The sequence below is a fragment of the Taudactylus pleione genome, unplaced genomic scaffold (assembly GCF_031769625.1).
Source record: "Taudactylus pleione unplaced genomic scaffold, aTauple2 ptg000314l, whole genome shotgun sequence".
NCBI classification, from domain to species: Eukaryota; Metazoa; Chordata; class Amphibia; order Anura; family Myobatrachidae; genus Taudactylus; species Taudactylus pleione.
Window position 1 is genome coordinate 4,110,004 of NW_028284715.1, and position 17,964 is coordinate 4,127,967.

The 17,964-nt window shown below is 47.2% G+C and overlaps 1 protein-coding gene across 2 annotated transcripts in view; it reads right to left on the minus strand.

Moving 5' to 3' along the window:
- Window positions 1-17,964, minus strand: part of OXR1 (oxidation resistance 1) — a 610,641-nt gene that overhangs the window by 484,931 nt on the left and 107,746 nt on the right. For both annotated transcript variants that reach the window (XM_088442635.1, XM_088442636.1), the window contains exon 2: window positions 12,590-12,664. In XM_088442635.1, coding sequence (XP_088298761.1) covers window positions 12,590-12,606 — 17 coding nt within the window. In that variant the 5' untranslated portion in view covers window positions 12,607-12,664. The remainder of the gene's footprint in view (window positions 1-12,589; window positions 12,665-17,964) is intronic.

Sequence of the window (17,964 nt, forward strand, 5' to 3'; positions counted from 1 at the left end):
CTCTGCTTCAATCTACTGCCCCTGCTTTCCCCAGTGTGTGTGCTGTAGTTGTGTTCCCCCTACCCCAACCAACATAAAACAGTATTTCCCACATCACACCCCTTCTGATTGCCTGTGGATGGCAACACCCTAGGCACAAACAGACTGAGGGGTCTATTTACTAAGCAGTGTTAGGAGACAGAGTGAAAAGTGATAAGGTGCCAGCCAACCAGCTCCCAACTATCATTTTTCAAACACAGCCTGTGAGATGGCTGTTAGGAGCTGATTGGCTGGTACCTTATCACTCTTCACTCTGTCCCCTATCACTGTAGTACTGCATAGGTGCTGCCTCTATGCTGAACCCTTGGAAATAGAATGGTCTTAGACTTTAACCATTGCTGCTGTAATACAGTGTTATTTGTAAGTTTTACCAAGCAGCTGTGGGGAGGAGTGTCACAGCCTCCCAATGGTCTCCTGGAGACCTATGAATAATATATTAGAAATGTAACACAGTGCTAACTGGTGAGTGTACTAATCAATGTATCAAATACAAATATATATATATATATATTATATATATATATATATATATATAATATATGCCGGTATATAAAGAAGGGCTTGCTGCACGCAGCACAGTGTAAAAGCCACTTGGATGGAGCAGTCCCCGACATTGAACAGCAGGACCAGGGACAGATCATCAAAGGTTGATCTGCAGGGCACAAATCATCATAGCTGTGAAAATTACGTATCTATACGGACGGATGCAAATTACATACCTCTATGTGGTCTATGTATTAATAGAAGCTAAAAACTGGGTAAACTAAATTTAAAGGAAAGTAAAGCTTTAAAATCATGCAATGTAAAACGGATGCAGTATTTAATGTTAAATTAAATATATAAAAAAAAACACAAATTCATATACAACTATAAAGTTAAAACACAATATTCAGAAATAGATAAAAGTATAGTTTTAAAGTAAAAAACGCTGTAATTAATGAAGATGTGCAAAAATATTGTCCATGCCAATGTGTTTATATAAAAGATGCACAGTTCATGTGCATATAATTACAACATATCCTGACGAGTATTCTCTTTCAACTCCACAGATGAGTGCAGTGGTGTGCGAACCGTCTACCTTGGCCAATTAGTGTAGAGACTCCAGCAGCAAAGGCGCCGTGAGACCTTACAGGCGCTTCCCTGTCTGTTTAGATATTGTATCCTATGCCGCCAGGTGAGGTGCACTGTTGGTAGTTTGTATGGATAGGTGGGAGCAGTGCGTTCCCGGGCAGGCGCTCCCAGCCAGTGAGCCCCGGAGCAGCAGTGCTGGTGAATTGCTGCAGCGCCTACCTTACAATTGCAGTTACCACCGGCAGAGCTCTTGCTGGTGGTTCAGGCTGCAAGTGTCCCTCTGTAGTTTGGGAGAATTATATGATGGACGCAGCTTCCGGGTTTCGCGTAAGGTGCGTGCTCAACATGTTTTGCCTGGCCAATAGCGCCGGGCTAAGTCAGGGAGAAGATAACCAATCATTTCGGGGTCAGTGACTTTAAAGTAGGCACAATTTGTAAAAGAGTTTAAAAAGGGGGAGCTCCCCCTGCACCCCCCCCGCAAGCTGCACAACTGGTTGGCAATATGGCAGACGCGGATGATAAGCCCACAGCCGCCACCAATGCCATTGTAAATAAAGGATGTCACTTTTAGAAATTTTCATCTTCTTTGCTAGGAGGACGTTCTTATGCAGCTGCCTAATTATAGCGCCAGCCCTGATCGTACCCAAGCCGCTGCCCCATTTACTGTACAATATGACACAGCTGCTGACAGAGGTGACACATTATTGTTTAAATGTTGCAATAAACCCAGAAAGCTGAACAAATAGGATTATGTTTCAAAAGTAAAACAAATAACAACTTAATAATTTTCTATAAAAAATTTGATAACAGATAATGTATATTTTTCTGCTGATTTTATTGCAAATATTAAGGTATAAAAGGACGCACAGTATTGGACAAGTCTTCAGTATGTTATAGAGATGGTTCTCAAACTGACCCATGAGAACCGTGCAGTTGTCTCCCTATTTTTGCAGACAATGGTATCATCCAGGGCAGCGCAGATGAAGGGAACCTGGCTTCCTGGGAAAGATGTTCTGTATTCTGACCACTTCTTGGTAGCGGGGTTGTACTGGATGGTGGTCACAGTGGAGTCTCTTTTCATGTCAAATCTATAAAGGGTATGGCCAAGTGCTACCATGTCACAGGAATCTCCCCTGCTGGCATTATAAGGGTATTCTTTCCACTGGTCACGGCTGGGTTTATATCTGAATAGCCGGTAATATGAGTCTCCTTTTGAGACATGGAGTAGATCTTTCCTCCACAGACTGTAGCTTTATGCACTACAGCAAATGAGCCTTTAGGGGGGGCTGCAAAGGTCCATTTGTCTGACCTGAGATCATCTCTCCATCATATGCAAGCCTTCAATGGCATAAAGCCCTCAAGCGGGAGGAGCTTCAGGTGGGACCCTGGCTGTATCAATGGTGCAAGTTGGCTCCGGAGACCAGTAAAAGAATTGTAGCAGAATAATTGGTTGGAGCATATGGAGCCTTCATGGCTGTTCTGAATGCCACCTGCAATTACTATGTAGTTGTACAAAGAACAGATGCCATGCTCAGCAAGGGTTTTTCACTACTGAAATGCGCGGCTGCATCATGATGCAATCTCGCAGCCGGCGGCCAAGTCCCATGGCGATGGGGGCATTGGGAATCTGGGCAGGCAAGTGGACGCTATTCAGACAGCTCCTGTGAGCTGGCAACGTATAGGGCAGCCTGGCAGCCCTGACTCAGTTACTGCTATGTGTGGCCACGTTGTTACGTAGTGACATTACACGGCCAGGTATGAGATGCGCGAGGGGCCCCGGGAGTAATCTGGAAGGAATGGTTTGACGGCATTTTGACAGCTCCTGTGAGCTGCCTGCAGGACTGCCCAGTGCCACCGTGCTGAGGACCTGGTGCAGTCACTGGAGGGTCATGTGCGGCTGCAGTGACGTCATGACGCGGTCGACCCAGGGATGAAAAGCGCAGCAGGGGCAGGTGAGAAGCTGACTGGATGAACTGGACGCCATCTTCGGAAACCTCATGATCTGCTGACAGACACCAGGTATTGCTGCGAGTGGCATAATGTGTTATAAGGGGCATTATTGTGTGTGTCATAATGTATATGGGGCATTACTGCAGGACTTGACAAATTTTTCTAAAATCTAGGAGCCAGGATGTAAGCGTAGGAGCCAGTCCACCGTCCCCCCAAAAACATTACGTGAGTGAGCAGTGCAGCTCTGTGTGCAACTGTTATACACCCTATACTAGTCCACAAAATGGTCACAGTTGAATGGATACAGTAAAATGGAGGCCCCCTCACTACTCTGCACAGCTCCCCTGCTCCACCCTCCATTAATAACAGACTATATTTCACATAAAACAATGGTGCTAGAAAGTACAACAAAACCCCCCTCCCCTCATGGTCACACCACTATCCCTCCAGAGCCACTCCTCAATACCTGGCAACGCATAGACCCTATTATCGGAGAGCTCTATGCAGCCGAAGATAGCTGACAGTAGACATCTGGGACTTACAGGAGGATCAGTGTAGACTGGGATGGACAACAGGGGTCAGAGCAGGCCAGGATGGAGAGAAGCAGTCAGCGCAGGCCAGGACGGACACAGGCACAGCAGTCACCGCTGGCGACACTCAGCTCATGCACTCCTGTCTGGTCCATTTTCCAGCATCTGGGAGCAAATTTCTATTGTTATTTGCTCCCATAAATTACCAGATTTTCCGCCCCGCCACACGGATTGGACAGATACTGTATATCTATAGGTGTGTACACAGGATAACAGAACCAACACAATACCAAATCTTTGACTATGGCACATATATGAATTCCCTGCAGGAAGTGCTCTGTTGTATGTATTTTAATACAGAGAATGATGTGTACTTGTATTACGTTGTTCTAATATTCTTTATATTTGTAAGAGCATAGACTAAGAAGTGGGAGGGGCCAGGAAAAGGCCTAGTGGTGGTACTCATGGGCGTAACTACATAGGTGCAAGGGGTGCAGCTGTTATGGGGCCCAGAGCTGAGGGGGCCCATCTTCCTTCTCAAAGTTACATGTAGTATATACATTTTTCACCATTGGATGGTGCATAGGGGCCCTTACAAAATTTTGCTCTGGGGTCTTCAAATACCCAATTACGCCCCTGTCGCTGTTTTGGCTATACATGTAACAATAGCATAGTTTTACCTTAATGCTGAGGCATAAGCATCACAATATGCATCCAGGTTGGCACCAGTAGCATATTCACCCGGTTTATGCCAGGTAATTATTACATACACGTAACGCTGGTGTTTTTAGCCATATATTGTACTCCTAAAATCCACATTATTAGCAATTCATACAATTTTAAAAGAACACTCTAATACCACAGAACCAAAAAAAGCAAAGACAGATTAAATGCTAAAAATGTGACCACAAAAACATTATATATGTAAGATTAATGAAAAAAACACACCAATCAGCAGTGTTTTTGCAGTCAGCCAATCACAAGCGGTTTGCTATTGTTGGGAACCATAATACTGTAGTTCTGCTTTCTACTTTCAGAATGTTTTAATAGGGACACTTTTAGTTCCCAATCCACCCCTGGACACACGGATATAAACAGTTAAGTTACAGTATTGCAATGTAAAACAGCAAATCAGCTCTGGGCTACGGCCCCAATCATCCCTATTTTAATCCCTAACATAAAGTCGTTTTTTTTAATTTCTTTTTTCCATATCACTTGGGGTAGGTTTCAGGGGACTAATCCAATGAAAGCAATCCGATGCCAGTTTAAAAAAAATGAAAAAATCAGAAATCACCATTGTGGCTTACTACTTATACAGAGACCCTGCACCTTGTCACATTTAGTTATTAGACATGCGCTATCAGATATCATTCTTTTTAAAGAAAACTAGATGGCTGCAGGTTTTACAGTAAACGCTCTTTTCAAACTTCAATTTGCCGTGCGCTATTGCTTATAAGTCAGAGAAACCAGAACGCCCGAGATCCGTTACTGTGATTAATCTGTTTACTACAGTCTATCTGGAAGCATGGCAGTGTATCTTGATCTCTTTTAAGAAATAAGCAAGTCAAGTCTGCTGAACTTCAGGAGACTGCCATTTATCAAAGTGAGATATGACACACACCGATACATTTCTATGGAGAATAAAGCAGTTTTCACATGTCCGCCTATTAACAAATAACGTCTTCCGCCACGTATCGCAGGCCACCAGTCTACACTCCTGTTGGATCAATCAATGATTTGATCAAGATGTCAGAATATGAAGACAATTTTTAGACATCAGTTCCCGCATTGGTAAAAGGGCATATTGCACCATTGATAGTATCCAAAGAGGAAGACTATGGGCCTGGTTTAGAGGCGGACGCAGTGCCGATGAAGGACGCAAGCGGACAATGTTTTCAGACTGTGCATGCGTCCGATTCACACACTGCGCATGCGTTCCTATGGGGAAGCCGCAGAGCGAATTTGGAAGCGGAGAGTGGCATTTTCAGTGGGCGTTTCTGAGTGCTAACATGGGGGGGTGGCTAGCCAGACGCAGACGTGTCGTGGTCAGCGACTGTGGCTTCTGTCGCAGTTGTACTGATTTTGGCGCCCATGTTCAGATGGAGATTCTGAACCTCCATAGGGCTGGTGCAATTTTCAATGTTGCCACCAACATGTGGTCGATGGTGGGTCTTAATACGCACAGCGGCGTATTAGCGCCTCAGACGGTGGGCGTCTCTGTACGAATCCCATCGGCTACTGCATTAGCATTAAGACACAGCATACTTACCGACATTTGTTTTTGCCTCTCTGGGAGAGGGCTGGAGAAGACTTTCAAGTGGGCAGTGATGGGCGTGGGGCTGAATTATTTGCATTATTAGGTATGCTCCCTTGTGGGGAATCCTGCAAATTGCAATATTTAAATAGGGGGTGGGGCCAAATGACATGAGTGTCATAGACTTGCTTAATTAGGCCCCGCCCCCTTACGCACACAGATCAAGGATTGCCGGTAAGAGTCTTCCCATTCTTGCCCACTTCACTAGGAAGTGGGCAGGTTGTGGCAGAAGTGCCTACTCTTCCAGGGGTGCAGGGGGCTACCCGAAAAATCGGGAGCCTCCCACAAGGTTCTGGGAGAGTAGACACGTATGCGCTGCAGCAAAAGGCACAGTCACGGCTGTAATAGCGTGCACCTATGAATCAGATCCTAAAGCTATATAACCGGAGCGTCCTTAGAGAGGAGGGGGCCCTTGTGCATTCCCCGTCCGGGGCCCCCTTCTCTTTTCCTGACGGCTGGCAGCTAACTGACGCGGCTGGCCGGCAACCGGAGCATTAGTAGACTCTGGTCACTAGAGTGTGCCCGGAGTCTACTGCGCATGCGCAAAATGCCAGAAAAATGGCTGCGGCAGCCATTTTTCCAGCTTTTTGTACAGCGCTGAGACCCTGCGCGGGACCTCGGAGAGGTAAGTTTTAAATAATATGAGTGCAGGGTGTGCGGACCCAGGGGCCTGTGTGCACCACACACCCTGCACCTATTATAGATACGCCCCTGTATAACCATATACTGTTTTTATATTTTTATGATAGTCATTTGTACTGGCAATAGGACAAACTTTTCCATATCAGATTATGATTTATAGCAAGGCAGTAATACAGAAATATTTATTAAAGGTAGAATAAGTCTGTCTGTCAGACCCTCCCTGCTGGTGATCAGGGGCGCCGATGGTGGGGGGGCGGGTACAAATTACCCGGTCCCGGGCTTCCTGAGGGGTCCGGCGGGGGCCCGGGTCTGATGCCGCCCCCCCCCCCCAACTCCCCCACAGCAGCCCAGAACACAGCGTGTGCTGAGTTGCAGTGGAAACTGCTCGTGGCTGCTGAGCAGCAGCCACAACAGTCCCCTATGCCTGTGGGGGGGAGCGAGCACACTGATCGCGCCCCCCCTGGCTGTGTGCCGGGCTGAGGGGGCACAGAGCGCTCCCCTCGCCGGCGGCGCTTAAAATCTTTTTTTTTTTCTAAGGGGGCGTGACCACGCCTCCCACGATTAGGCCACGCCCCCTGTTACCAGGGCCCGCCGCGGCTCTTGGCGGGCCTGCCGGTGATAGCTATTGCCGGCCAATGTCATTGATAGATATTCTGGTCCTCTCTGGTGAAAGATGACAAATTAATAAGAGCGGTGGTATGGCCTCAAACACCTTGCTTTGCGCACTTGAAACGCGAATGGCGTGAAAAAGTCGCACCAACCTCTCCATCTTATAAATCCCCTTTGCATCCCTCATATGGCAGATATGAAGAATAGGAAGCCTGATGAAATGTGAGATTTTAATGTAAAGGTAATCTATTCTGTTTTCTGTGTCCAGTTCCAAATTCATTCTTACTTACAGTAATGGCATTTTTACTGGTATCATCATCATTGAATTAAGCCTATGTCAGAGTCCACTTTGCCGCAAGAGGCAGCGTTGCTATTGCTGTCTATAGAGTTGCTCTAAAAATAATCAACATTGTATTTTCTTTTCTTTTATTACATTAAATAAACTGCTAAATTCAGTTAGGTACTTCCTGTTAGCAAACCTGACCTTACGTTCATCATGTATGTACTTATGCTACTATCTTTCCTCTTCCAATTTTCTTCTCCGCTGTAGAATAGAAGTATTTAATTTGACAGGAAAAATATCCATGATATTTATTTCAAACCACCTCAAGTACTCTACAGCTGCCCCACAAGTACACTTAGCAGACACTAGGCAGCATAAAGCTGAACCGTGGAAAGTAGGGTTTGAAACCAATTAAATACATGTCAGCAAGAAGCACTCTCTCATTGGATACTCCCTTGGAGCACCTAGACACTTAACTCTTTACAATTTAGAAGAACAAGTAAGTCCCCTGAAATTGGAAACGGCGACATTTTTAAGATCGCAACTTGTATCTTAGCAAGCTCTTTCCAACTAATCACATTGACAGAGATACAATAAAAGCCTCTAAGATCTCTTAATAGAACAAGCTGTTAATTCACATTTTACAGTGAAGTTGTTGACGATGATATAAAAACCGTTGTTTACAAAATGCCAGTACCTGGCATTTACAGTGACTATTCCGTGCCAGTGGCACGTGGTGTAAATATATAGCAGAACTTCCCTCTGTTCGAGCATAAATTAAAAAGTCAGACTAATTAAAGCAAAATTGATAGAGACAGCAAGTTTAAGAGATTAAAGCAAATTGATTTATGATTCTTGAGGATTATCATTTTCATTTCCTGTTGTTTTTAATTTATGGAATGGAGTTTAGGAGCATTATTAGCACAGAGAAGCTTACTTCTTGGCATATCTGGGAGAAGCTCAGAGAAAAGATTCAAATGACCACTTGGGGGCGAGGGGAGGATCTTTATGGTGTGAGGTCCCGCCCCTGCGGTAGCAAAATGCAAATCGCGGCTCTGCGGGAAGGGGATGGTTCTAAAATTATGCAATTTGCATAATTTTAGCTTCTCTCCCTCCAAATGGAGCTGTGATTCCCAGCATTATCTCCCATTCTGCTCACTTCACTAGGAAGTATGCAGGATGCGGGAGATCCCTCACTCTTCTGGGGTGTGGGGGACTAACCGAAAAATCTGGAGTTTCCCACACCTTCGGGAGAGTAGGTATGCATGGTAGAGAAACGTATGTGAAGCTTCCTTCATACATGAAAAAAAAAACATTAACAATCTGGAATAAAACAATATAACCCTGTGACAACACAATGAATATAAGTGGTAGAGGGATACAGTCAGTTTGCAGGCAGAAGGGATTCCGTCGGTTGAAATCCCGTTGTTGAAATCCCGACCTGGGACCAAACATAGGCGTCGAAATACAGATGCCAGTTTAGATACTGACGCTGGAATCCTGACAGCTGCCGTCCCGATCGTAGGTATAGCGGGGCGCTTTAGCTGTTAGCTGTGGGGGGAGGGGGGATGGTTAGGTTTAGGCACCACGGGGGTATAGGCATAGGCACCACTGGGGGGGGTTTAGGGTTAGGTACTAAGGGGGAAGGATCAGGTTTAGGCACCAAGGGGGGGAGGATTAGGTTTAGGCACTAACGGGGAGGGTTAGGGAGCGGGGTGGGGAGACTTAGGTTGCAAGAAAGGAGGGCTAGGGTTTGGGGGAGAAGGGGGAAAGTTTAACATACTTACCCGAACCCGGTCGGGATACCGAGCATCGGGATACCGCTATCAGCATTTTGACAGAAGGCATCCCCAACTGCTGGTATTTCATACCAATTCCATGGTAGAATGTTTGAAAGACATTACAAAGCAATAACTTTGAAATAACACTCTCTTACAATAATAATCTCTTCTGCATGGGAATAAAGATACTTTTCAAGTAATGCTCATGATTGCATGATAGCAAAACATTTTTTACACATATAACATGTTATTCTGCATATACCTATTAATAAGGTACCAACATCCTGTGTGCTATAAAAGTCATTGATCACAGCCATCCCGAGCAGAGCCCTTACTCACATGGATAAACATAAATATCATCTATCAGGTAGATTTGTCAAACGTTCTAAAGACAAGTGGATGTATTTCTCATAGCAACCAATCAGAGCCTAGCTATCATTTTATAGAATGTACTAGATAAATAACAGTGGCGTAACTAGGGGGGGGGTCAAGCAGTGCTTGTGCCTTGTGCGCTGCCGGCCATGCTCCAGGACACTGTGGTCAGTGTAGTGCTGACCGGAAGAAGTTTGGTCAGCACTACACAGCAACAAACACACAGGTGCCGGCGGTTGTGTGTTTGTTTTAATTAGCAGCCAATGAGAGTCTCATTAATTGCTGCACCGGACTGGAGCTCACTCATGAGCTCCAACTTCTGGCTCCCGCAGTGAGTGATGGATGGGAGAGACGTCATGACGTCTCTCCCATAATGCAGAGCGGGCCGGCCCGAGAGGAGGGAGGAGCGGACGACGGCGGGAGCAGGAGCCGGAGCGGGGATTTAGGTAAGTGTATTGTTTTTTTTTTACATCTGTGTCTTTGTCTGCACTACTGGGGGCACTGCATAGGGGGGACTACTACTGGGGGCACTGCAGAGGGGGACTACTAATGGGGCGACTGCATAGGGTGGGACTACTACTGGGGCGACTGCATAGGGTGGGACTACTACTGGGGACACTGCATAGGGGGGACCACTACTGGCGGGACTACTACTGGGGGCACTATATAAGGGGCACTGCATAGGGGGGACCATTACTGGGGGCACTGCATAGGGTGGACTACTACTGGGGGCACTGCATCGGGGGGGACCACTACTGGCGGGACTACTACTGGGGGCACTATATAAGGGGCACTGCATAGGGGGGACCATTACTGGGGGCACTGCATAGGGTGGACTACTACTGGGGGCACTATATAAGGGGCTTACTACTGGGGGCACAAGGGGCACTACTACTAGGGACACTGAATATGGAGGACCACTACAGGGGGCACTGTATAAGGAGTACTGTATAGGTGGGATTACTACTGGAGGCCTGTATAAGGGAGACCACTACTGGGGGTACTGTATAAGAGGCACTGCATAGGGGGGATCACTACTGGGGGCCTGCATAAGACAGACCACTACTGGGGGCACTGTATAAAGGGGGTCTGCATAAGACAGACCACTACTGGGGGCACTGTATAAGGGGGGCCTGCATAAGGGAGACCACTACTGGGGGAACTGTATAAGGTGGGCCTGCATAAGGGAGACCACTACTGGGGGCACTGTAAAAGGGGGGCCTGCATACGGAGAAACAATACAGGGGGCACTGTATAAGGGGCACTGCATAGGGGATCACTACTGAGGGTCTGCATAAGGGGGACCATTACTGGGGGCACTGTATAAGGGGCACTGCATAGGGGGGATCACTACTGGGGACACTGCATAGGGGGGGCACTGCATAGGGGGATTACATAAGGGACATTACTGGGGGCACTATATAGGGGCTTACTACTGGGGGCACAATGGGCACTGCATAGCGGGGACCACTACTGGGGGCACTGAATATGGAGGACCACTATAGAGGGCACTTTATAAGGGGCACTGCATAGGGGGTATCACTACTGGGGGCCTGCATAAGGGGGACCACTCCTGGGGGCACTGTATAAGGGGCACTACTGGTGTCCTGTATAAATGGGGACCACTACAGGGAACACTGTACAGGGGGAATCACTACTGGGTGCACAGTAGAAGGGGCAGTACTGGGGGTCTGCATAAGGGAGATCACTACTGGGGGCACTGTATAAGGGGAACTAATGGCTGCATTAGGGGGACCACTACTGGGGGTACTGTATAAGGGGCACTACTGGGGCCTGCATAAGAGGGACCACTACTGGGGGCATTGCATACTGGGGGTATTGTATAAATGGCACTACTGGGAGCTGCATAAGGGGGACCACTACTAGGGGTTCTGTATAAGGGGCACCACTGCGGGCCTGCATAAGAGGGACCACTACTGGTGGGCGCATTGCATACTGGGTGTATTGTATAATGGGCACTACTGGGAGCCTGCATAAGGTGGACCACTACTGGGGGCACTGCATAGGGGGGACTGTATGAGGGGCACTGCATTAAAGTGCATATGGAATGGAAAGAAATGTTCCCAGAGTGACGAGAAAGGGGTATGTATCATGTCATGTTGACACGCCCCATTTTCCAGTAACCATGCCCCTTGTGACTGTGTTCATTATTCGATGCACGCGCCTACTGCGCACGCACGTAGGGGGGCTCCATTTTTCAATTTGCCCTGGGCTCCAAATACCCTAGTTACGCCACTGATAAATAATCTGATTGGTTGCTATGGCCAACACCACCACTTGTTATCTTTGCAGAGCTTAATAAATCTCCCTAGACTCCAACAAAACAGTGCCCCCAGTGGACTCTCAGCACAACTACAAACCCAGCTCTCTTAACAATTGAACAGCCTCTGAAGCATCTTGCAGACATGAATCCTGGCTTTATTCTTCTAGAAAAGCTCTCCAAACACACGCCCCATTTTCCAGTAACCATGCCCCTTGTGACTGTGTTCATTATTCGATGCACGCGCCTACTGCGCACGCACGTAGGGGGGCTCCATTTTTCAATTTGCCCTGGGCTCCAAATACCCTAGTTACGCCACTGATAAATAATCTGATTGGTTGCTATGGCCAACACCACCACTTGTTATCTTTGCAGAGCTTAATAAATCTCCCTAGACTCCAACAAAACAGTGCCCCCAGTGGACTCTCAGCACAACTACAAACCCAGCTCTCTTAACAATTGAACAGCCTCTGAAGCATCTTGCAGACATGAATCCTGGCTTTATTCTTCTAGAAAAGCTCTCCAAACACATATTGCTTTTGAAATGTAATATCAGTATACCAACATCTTTAAGGTCAATATAGATTTTTCATTTAAACAACAACAATGGCATTTATTAGCATCAAACAACTTCTTCCATAACCACATACAATTCTATTCGTACTACTTTTGATCCATATTCCAGCAAGAGATTGTACAATGAAGCCATAACCTCACCTTCTGCTGCTGAACATTTTGATCAATGCGCTGTCTCACATTCAAGACTTATCGTCTTTGGCTTGTCTGATAGACCTGAAAAATACAAGCAATACAGCTCTCAATTTAAGAAGCATATACTGAACAGCACAGAGAAAGCCACCAAAATTCCATTGTATTTGTTTTTAATATATACATGCTGAGTCGGGTGTTGCAAAAAGTTGCATGCAAAAATTTACACCAACATGCTGAGCTTGAGATGCGTTCCTGGTCAGCAATAGCAGTATATGTGCCCAGTTTATGCCAGGCATGCATCACCAGTGGTGCCAGCTCTGTGAGCACTGTGGGCATTCCCAGTATTTGTGCTGCCTGCAGATATGTCTGTGTGTAGCATTTTTTAGTCAAGTTGTGGAAGTGGATATTTAACTACCAGAGTAATTCAGTATTACTCTGTTGCGGGGACAGAAAAGCAGCATCCCCACGGAATGGGTATGATATACCGCTGGCTGCATGGCTGGCGGTTCGATTCCCGTCAGCGGCAGCCCGACAGGAGCAGAGTTAGAAGCAGCGGAAGCCCGACAGCGCTGGAAATCCCGATCGTGGATAGGTAAGTATACACTAACCTAACCCTAACCCTCCTTAGGGGTGCCTAACCCTAACTTCCCCCTCAAGTGCCTAACCCTAATCCCCCCTCTAAGTGCCTAACTCTAACCACCCCCTTCCCCGCTGCCTAAACCTAAGTCCCCCAGGGGGATGCCTAACCCTAAGTTCCCCCCGGGGGTGCCTAACCCTAACCCTCCCTCCCCCTAGCCTAAACTTAACCCTCCCGGGGAGGTGCCTAACCCTAAGCCCTCCCCGGGAGCCCTAAACCTAACCCTCCCCCCCCGCGGCTGTCCGCTCGTGGCGCCCGGCATCACGATCGTAGGGGAAATGCGGGCGTCTACATCTGGACGCCCGGCATTTCACCCATGCCGGAATAAAACAGTCGGGAAGCCGGCTGCCGGTATTTAGGCAGTCGGCTTCCCGATTGCTTCCCGTCCCCACAATCCCTAACACTGCTACCAAAGGAGCAGTGATACTGCAAGACCCAGCCATCTGCGCATGTGTGACCTGAGTTCATGCATGCGCCCGGCCATAGGTCTCGCAGTGCAGAGGTGGGAGAGGCATCCACTTGGACCTTCTTCTCATAGGAAGAGGCTCTAAGAACCAATGCCATCTGGTTCTTACAAGAAATCTCTGAAAACCTTTTCAGAGTCAGATTTAGCGGGCGGCCTGGTGATGTTGGCGACCATCGGGCTTGCGACGAGACCCTTGTGGTAGGGTCTCATCCACCGCAAGCCCCAGTGAACTTCCTGCTCTAATAGAGCAGGAAGTTCACTACTGACATCACGTGTAATGTCAGTAGGGCCACCCCCAAACGGCAGGCGTTCCTCCGGGAATGCCTCCGTTTGGGCAGCCACCCCCCCCAACCCGCCTACAAAACAGGGCGAGCTGTTGATCAACATTGACAGCCGCCCCGTTTTGCTGAGAGCCCCGAGCGAGTGAAGTTCTCACTCGCTCCAGGGCTCGTGTGCGCACTGCCCGGCCATCGACCCGCTTGCGAGCGCTCTGCGCTCACGAGCGGGTCTGAATCAGTTCCTATGTCTTTTATGGGCAATAAATACATTCACTAGTAGGCAACCTTTAAACTACAAAATCCTCTGTAACACAGCTGAAACAATACCTTATTTCACAGGTGTAAACATCCTCCCCAAAAAAACCCGCAACAAAACACTTTATCGGGTGCACAGAATGTCTCTGTTTCTCAAGCTACATACGTTCCAAAGCACTTCTTATTTTATTTGGCCTACGTTCAAACACACCCATCCTGAACCTGTTTTGACTATCCAGGCTGGTATAAATTGCAGAGCCATGCAAATCTACGAGTGCCCGCTGTTCTGGCACTGTGGATAGTGCTCACTCTGCATCACCCCAAATCAGGGACGGACTGGTGCTGCTGATCAGTCCTGGCAGTCCCCTTGCATGGGTGCACCCGTAAAAGGGGTGTGGACTCACCACAAGTGACGTGGTTACATCTCACAGGCGTGCCGCGGGTCACGGGGCCCTGGCCTCGCAGCACGCCCCCATATTTCAATATCCCAGCCGACCAGAGTGCCAGGAGGTGGAGCTACTTGGCCAGGATTTAACACCGGACTGGCTTATCTGGCCATCGGCCATTCTGGCATTTGCCAATAGTGCCAGATGGGCAGTCCGGCCCTGCCCCAAATTGTTTATAGATACAGTATGGAGGCAAAACCATGCTTGCCTACCTTCCCAATATCTGTGAGAGCCTCCCAAATTAAGATGGTTGCTCCCGCTACCTCAGAAGGTATTTGCAATCCCCCGCTTTCCCCACTGCCCTGCAGAAAATCCTAAATGCGCATGCGCGATGGGGCATGGGCTTGAATACAGGAAGACGCAGGGGCAGGGAGTTCGTTCACTATGGAGCCCGGAGATGCCTCCCAGGTCCGCCCCCCGCACAGAGCTGACAGTCACATGGGCCACACACTGACTGCTGTGAGAGACTGATGCTCCCAGCATTCTCTGGCCAGCCCAGGCTTCCCAGCCATAATGGAGGACAGCTGGAGGAGGAGCCGACGTTGAACTGACTGAGGAGCTATGTGAGTGTTTCAGAGCTCACTGTGAGGGGGGGTTTCTATTAATGAGAACCTGAGTAGCCGCAGGTTCATATCCCAACGCCGGCACCCCGAAGTGAGAAGATCCAGACAGGGCAGGTAAGTACCCTAGCCCTACCGATCTCCCCCCCTAACCCTCCCTTAGTGGTGCTTACCCTAACCTCCCCCCTAGTGCCTAACCCTAACCTCCCGGGGGGTGCCTAACCCTAACCCTCTCACCTAAGGGTGCCTAACCCTAACCTCCCCCCAAAAACCTGTCCCGCTATGCTCGATAAACCTATCCAACCCTGTGGGTAAAGCTAAGGGTGACCCAGACATCCCCTATTAATGTGAATCCATGTGTGTATGTGGGGGGGAGGGAGGATGCAAATCTGTGTGTATGTTTGTGGGGGGGTCTATTAATGTGAATATGTGTGTATTAATGTGAATCTGTGTGTGAGGGGGAGGGGGGATGTGAATCTGTGTGTGGGGGTCTATTAATGTGAATCTGTGTGTATTAATGTGAATCTGTGTGTGTGGGGGTTCTGTTATTGTGAATCTGTGAATGTGTGTGTGGGGGGTTACTAATGTCAATCTGTGTGTGTGTCTGTGGGGGGGGTTCTATTAATGTGAATCTGTGTGTGGGGGGTGTTCTATTAATGTGTGTGTGGGGGATCTATTAATGTGTGTGTGGGGTGTTCTATTAATGTGTGTGTGGGGGATCTATTAATGTGAATGTGTGGGGGTGGGTTCTATTAATGTGTGTGTGGGTGATCTATTAATGTGAATCTGTGTGTGTGTCTGTGGGAGGGTTCTATTAATGTGAATCTGTGCGTGCCTGTGGGGGGTTTCAGTTAATGTGAATCTGTGTGTGTGTCTGCGGGGGGGTTCTATTAATGTGAATCTGTGTGTGTCTGTGGGGGGTTTCAGTTAATGTGAATCTGTGTGTGTCTGTGGGGGGGTTCTATTAATGTGGACGTGTGTGTGGGGGGGGTTCTATTAATGTGAATGTGTGTGTGTCTGTGGGGGGGTTCTATTAATGTGAATCCGTGTGTGTGTCTGTGGGGGGGGGGTTCTATTAATGTGAATCTGTGTGTGTGTCTGTGGGGGGTTTCAGTTAATGTGAATCTGTGTGTGTGGGGTGTTCTATTAATGTGAATCTGTGTGTGGGGGGTGTTCTATTAATGTGAATCTGTGTGTGGGGGGTGTTCTATTAATGTGTGGGGGATCTATTAATGTGAATGGGGGGATCTGTTAATGTGAATGTGGTAGGGGCAGATCTAGTAGTAATGTCAGTGTGGCAGGGTCAGAGATATTAATGTCAGTGGGGAAGCTATGGTGTCAGTGTATAGTAAGATGTGTTATTACATGATCATTTGTGCCAGTGATCACAACAAATGTCATCTGAAATGCTGTGTGATCATCTATATATTACAAAATTGAAGGTTGAAGCATTTTAATTAGAATGGTTGTGGAGGAGCATATTCTTACTTTGTCCACATTTCCTTTTGCAAGGCCCCCTTATGCACCTGCCTCCATATGGAAATGTACTGACACCAATTTGCCTCCATGTCAGCAATACAGAATATTTCGGTGACTTACAGTGTCACGTGCCAAGTGTTTACATAAAGTCATTGTCATTTAATTTGGTCTAGAACACACCCAATTGGCAATAGATACGCCCATAGGTGGACCTAGACACGCCTTTTGAGCGGTGCTGGCCACGTCCCTCGACGGCAGTGCAGCGCTTGCTACTACCGTAAATGATCTCCCTGAAACTACTTTTCAAAAGTAGGCAAGTATGGGCAAAAGCTAACACATAAGTAACTAACACCCATTTTTCGAATCAATAAAGTCTATAATATAGAGAAGATAATAATATAAAGTCTATAATACACTCTCCAGCTGACGGGGAACCACAAATCCCAGTATGGCTGCTGTATAGTGTGTTTACATTTGAAGTCCCACAACAGCTGAGGAACCACAGATTGCCAATCTTGAGAAAATGTTAACACAAATATATAAAATACTGAACCATAGAAAAGAATTGCTGCAAAGAGAGTAAAATGTAGCTAATGTTTAGTAATCACAACTGTACAAATAATGCCGATCATACATCTACGTGCCGATTCCCTCATTCCCGTAGCAAAATGTTGGAGATTAATTATCCTCTGACTCAGGCATCTGATACACTCCTGATGTATGGGGCCCTTCAGTCACACAGAAGAAACAATACTAATTATAGCATATAAACACTTGGGATGAAATATTTGACTTATTCAAGGCATTCATAATACAAATTAGCAAACAGTAAACATCACAATGCTGTATGGGCAATCATAAGGTATAGCTACATAAGTCTCTACATAATAGGATATAAACTGTCTAAAATAGAAGCCAGAACTTTTTAAAAAAAAAATAGATGGTCTAATATAGTAAAAATGACAACCAAATCAATTAGACCATATCTTCCAACATCACAGGTCTCCAAAGTAGGACAGAGGGCATTGCTGTTGTATACTGGGGGATGTTTTACCCAATGTTTTATACCGCACACCATGGGGGCACCACCAAAATCAGGACTGTCCCACCAACACTGGGATGGTTGTGATATATGTTTTCAGGGCCAGTACTCGGGGTGTCGATTGGTGCCGTCACTGATTATTAATTGCATGCATGTTTTCCAGATTCTCAGTAATGATAAGGGACTGAGTGACTCTTAACATGGCTGTGTGTATACTC